Genomic DNA, 5,118 nt, shown 5'->3' with positions numbered 1-5,118 from the left:
TTATTTAAGCTTAATGCTCTTTTTAACTCCGGCACGGATGCCAGATAATTCACCACTGTAACGTTGCTCTTCTCTACGAACTTCACGAACCTGGCCTCTTCTGCGAATTTTGGCCCTTCTGGACTTTTCTCGGTGTTCCACTCTCGGATTCCGATCTATCTTCTTTCTCCTAGGTGTGAGTCCTCTATTCTTAGCAATCTGATAGGTAATGGCTCTCTTTGCCTTCGGATCTTCAAGAGCCTGCTCTGTGGCGCTTTCTTCTTTCTCTCTCTTCAAATTCTCCCTGTCTTCCATTTCTTTATAGTACTTCAGTGCAGTTTCATCAACATCAGAATCACTGGAAACATCTGTAACAGCAGAGGCAGCAGCTAAAGCCTTTGGAGCAGACTTTAGCTTAGCCGTCAGGGATTTTACTTTAAGACGCAGTTCCTTCTTTCCAGTCCCATCCTTGAGTTTGAGTAGATGACGGATTTCGGAAGATAGCCTCTGGTCTACACTAGCCAGTTTGTTGATCAAATTTCTGTAGGTAGCAAGCCTTTCTAAGACAGGATGTTCATGTACAGGTGTCCTCCTAGCTTTCAGGATCAAATAAAAACTAATATTAGAGCAGTAGTTCAAGTAGAGGTTGTACTTGGTCCTCAGGTATTGGCTTCCTTTTCTGAATGGAATAAGTCCTTGCTCCACCATCTGTAGCAAAGGCTCCAGTTCATATTTCATCTCTGCCAACCTGGCTTTCAAGTCTTCTATCAACTCCAAGAGCTCTGGTGCTTCTTTCCGCAACATCTTCAGCTTCTCTTTCACGGAAACTTTGGTCAGGTCCTTCACCACCCGTGTGCCGACCCCATCTACCTGGGGCACTGGTTTTGCAAAGGCCTCTACCCAGGTGACTCCAAAATCGTCTTCTTGCAGGGCTTGGGTTAGGCGTTCCTGGATGAGCTGTGCCTCCTCCTCCTCCTTTCTTTCTTCCTCCTCTAAGTCTTGTTGACTCTTCCGGCCTCGGGACATGGGGCCATAGTCCGTGTCATAGTACAGTTTTTTCCTCTGACCCCACGACAAACTGGGGTCCACAGATGCCTCAGTCTCGCTCTGCATGGAGCTATCATCATCATCGCCATCCTCCTCCCCCACACTTTCACCATCTTCATCATCCTCATCGTCACCATCTAGGCCAAGCACCTCCTCCTCTTCATCACCATCCTTCTCCTCGTCTCCACTGCCTATTTCATGCCAGCCCTTAGTCAAAGCGGCCCGGGATCGTGCCTCATCAAAATCATCTACCTGATCTTGGTAGTAGCTGGAGTCCCCGGGTGATGGTGGCAATTCGGAGTCGTCTTCCTTTTTGCCTGCAGGGTCGGGGCCCGAATTGGTTCGCACAGTTGCCCACTTGGCCGCACCGTGCCGCCGGGATCGCCCAACCATATTTCACACCCGGTATCAGAAACCACAACCGAAGCCGCATTTTCGGTCACCTCTCGCCCAGACGCACGCACCACGCGCGTCAGCAACAGGCCGGGAGCTCACCGAGCACGCCAAGTCCTCTGGCTCTGTGGTCCGGTCTCTCCCAAATTTTCTATAGCCTATTGGTTACGTGTTGGACTGAGATCAACATGGTTGGCAGTTCCAAACGACCAGCGGCTCCGAGGGAGAAAGACTGGGCTTTCTTTTCCTATTGACAGTTTCCAAGTTACAGTCTTGGAAACCCACAGCTTGTCACTGTGAATCAGCATTGACTCACAGCAGTGAGCTGGATTTTTATTTAATTGTATTTTGACAAATTATGTAATTTCATATTAATTTTTAAATGTTGATCTAATATCAAAACTATCCCAAAGCAAATTAATTCCTATCCAAAGATTATCTGCTTAATGGAAATTTAAACTAAGAGAATGACATGTTTGTATTTTCTAGAAAGATGCTAGAGAGTGCCAGCATTTTCATCAACCCAAACATTAAGCACAAGTTTTATGGACAGATAAAACAGTGGAAAGCAAGTGAGTTATAAGTATAAAATTTTACTCTATTTAGGGTAAATATCAGTCCAGTACATCAGCTCAGCATATTTTATACTGGAAGACCTCAAGAAAAAAAATCCAGGCCTTAACTTGCTATCTTGGAAACTTTTATGGACAAAATATTGAACAATACATGAAGCATCAAATGAAGATGGAAAGAATACTCAAGGGCCACTATACAAAAATAAGTAGATGACATTCAAACATTTCAGGAGGTAGCATATGAGCAAGAACCAATGGTGCTGAAGGAAGACATTCAAGTGGCACTGAAAATATTAGCCAAAAACAAGGCTCCTGGAAATGATGGAATACTAATTGATATGTTTCAACAAGCTGAAAATCCTGACTCACCTATGCCAAGAAATTTGGAAGATAGCTACTTGGACAACGCCCTGGAAGAGATCCATGTCTGTACTCATTCCAAAGAAAGGTGACCCAACAGAAAGCTCAAATTATAGAACAATATTACTAATATCATCACATGCCAATAAAATTTTTCTTCAAGTCATCTAACTGTGATTGCAGCAGTACATTGACAGAAAGTTGCCAGAGGTTCAAACTGGATTCAGAAGAGGATGTGGAATGAGGTATATCATATCTGATGTCAGATGAATGTTGACTGCAAACAAAGAATACCAGAGATATATTTACTTTTGTTTTGTTGATTATGACAAGGCATTCAACTGGATCAAAGAAATCTATGAATAACTGAGGGAAAAAGGGGGATTTCCAGTACACTTAATTGAGCTCATGCAGAATTTGTACATGGATTAAAAAGTAATTTTGCAAATGGAACAAGGGAATACTGTATGCTTTGAAATAAGGAAAGATGTATGACAAGGTTGTATTCTGTTACCATATTTATTCAATTGATTTGCTGAGCAAATAATCAGAGAAGCTGGCATATATGAAGAAGAATGTGGCATCAGAATTAGAGGAAGGCTTATCGACTACTTGCAATACACAGATGACACAACCTTACTTGCTGAAAGCAAGGAGGACTGAAACACTGTTGATGAAGTTTAAGGACTGCAGCACTCTTCAGTAGGGATTACAACTCAATGTAAAGAAGACCAATATCCTTACAAGTGCACGGATAGGTAACATGCTAATAAATAGAGAAAAAAAATTGAAGTTGTCATGGTTTTCTTTTGATTGTAATAACAATCAGTGTTCATGAAAGCCCCAGTCAAGAGATCAAAACAACCCACTTGCATTAGGTAAATCTTCACATGATCTCTGAAGAGTAACGAAAAACAAAGATCCTACTTTGAAGTCTATGTGGCACCTGCTTTGGACCATGATATTTTCAATTGCCACGTATGCATGTGAAAGTTGGGTATTGAATACAGAAGACAGAAGAAGAATCAATGCATTTGAATTGTGCTGTTTAAGAAGAATATTCAAAGTACCATGGCCTGCTAAAGGGACAAACTGATCTGTCTCAGAAGAAGGCCAGAGTGCTCTTTAGAGACAAGGATGATGAAACTTCATCTTACGTACTTTGGACATGTCAGGAGAGACCAGTCCCTGGAGAAGGACTTCAAGAAGTAGAGGACCAGGAAAAATAAAAAAGTGGGGGGCGTCTTCAAAGAGGTGGATTGACACAGTGTCTACATCAATGGGCTGAAGCATAGGAACAATTGTGAGGATGTCTTCATTCTGTTGTGCATAAGGTCACTGTGGGTCTGCAGTGGCTGGATGGCACATAATAACAACAAGAACAACAACAGCCCAGACTATCTAAACGAGAGTTTTAAAAATCCAACATAGCTATATTTTAATTGTTCCCTATATTCATAGAGAGGTGCTAGGGTCTGGAGAACCCCCAAACACAGGTTCACAGTCTACCAAGGGATACAGATTTATAAATAATTATTTGTGATGTTAAGTATTAAATGCCATAATAAAGTAAGGCCGAAAGGAAGATGGAATGTATCACAAAACAAGTAGGAAGTTAATACTGAGTGAAGATTTCAAGGAAAACTATATGAAGGCAGAGCATAAAAATTAGTTCGTTAAAACAACAATGCGAAGGAGATTAAGCTTCACAAAACTGAATATATTCCAGAGGTCAATAATGCACAGATAAAAACTTCAAGACTTAAATTTTCTATTTTCTTCTCTTCCAAGCCCCATCTTGTAATGCTGCCAGAACATAAATCTCAGTTAGCAATGGGAAAGGTGAAATGGGAGCTGAGCTACTTAGCGAAAGAGGTGCCTGGGATGCACCTATGGCAAAATAGGGGTTGGGAGAAGATTTTTAAAAAAATGTTTTATTAGGGGCTCACACAACTCTTATCACAATCCATAATACATCAATTGTGTAAAGCACATCTGTGCATTCATTGCCCTCATAATTTTCAAAGCTTTTGCTCTCCTCTTAAGCCCTTTGCATCAGGTCCTTTTATCCCCCTCCCTCCTAACTGCCCCCTCTCTCATGAGCCCGTGATATTTTATAAGTTATTATTTTGTCATATCTTTCCCTGTCCGACGTCTCCCTTCTCCCCCTTTTCTGTTGTCCATCCCCCAGGGAGGAGGTCACATGTATGAGGGTGATTACACCAGCTATCCCGCATCAAGCTGCATCTGAAATGAGGCGTGCGGATGAAAGGAAAAGAGACATGTACAAAGTATGGGATTGGGAGGACAACAGTCTGATGGACTGAAGTACTTAGTATATTCAAAGCTTGGTTTTTATACTCTTCTTACAAGGGAATGTTTACAAAGTAAACAATAAAGCACGTATTTAAAGAAAAACATTCTGAATCTCTTATCTATGTAAACATTATTTAACTAGGCACACTGTCTAAACGCTTGAATAAAAACAGCACTACATCCTAAGATAAGCACAATGACATGCAGGGTTCTAGAGAATCTTAAAGAGGTAATAAATAACTGAGTTATCTTATCATGCTTTTAGTTGCAAGGTAAACAGAGGCACAGGAGACTAATTAGTCACCCACCAATAAACACCTTGACCAGCCGACCTCCTACACATGTAGATCCTTGTAATCGGTTCCCTATTTCCAACCCACTCTCCCTCTACCCTGCCAGTATCGCCACTCACACCCCTAGTCCTGAAGCTATCATCTGCCCTGGGTTC

General features: G+C 41.7%; 1 protein-coding gene across 1 annotated transcript; it reads right to left on the bottom strand.

Annotated features, from left to right (window-relative positions):
• On the bottom strand, positions 1-1,419 carry LOC142434030 (something about silencing protein 10-like). The gene has a single exon (XM_075538703.1). It carries the CDS (start codon positions 1,417-1,419, stop codon positions 1-3), a length of 1,419 nt encoding a protein of 472 aa, XP_075394818.1.
• Between the last annotated feature and the right edge of the window lie 3,699 nt (positions 1,420-5,118).

This window comes from Tenrec ecaudatus, chromosome X, assembly GCF_050624435.1.
Source record: "Tenrec ecaudatus isolate mTenEca1 chromosome X, mTenEca1.hap1, whole genome shotgun sequence".
NCBI classification, from domain to species: Eukaryota; Metazoa; Chordata; class Mammalia; order Afrosoricida; family Tenrecidae; genus Tenrec; species Tenrec ecaudatus.
This window is presented reverse-complemented; position numbering and strand designations above follow the sequence as displayed.

Bases quoted from the DNA above. Each gene is read 5' to 3' on its own strand.
- LOC142434030 (XM_075538703.1), bottom strand. From the start codon at position 1,419: ATGGTTGGGCGATCCCGGCGGCACGGTGCGGCCAAGTGGGCAACTGTG.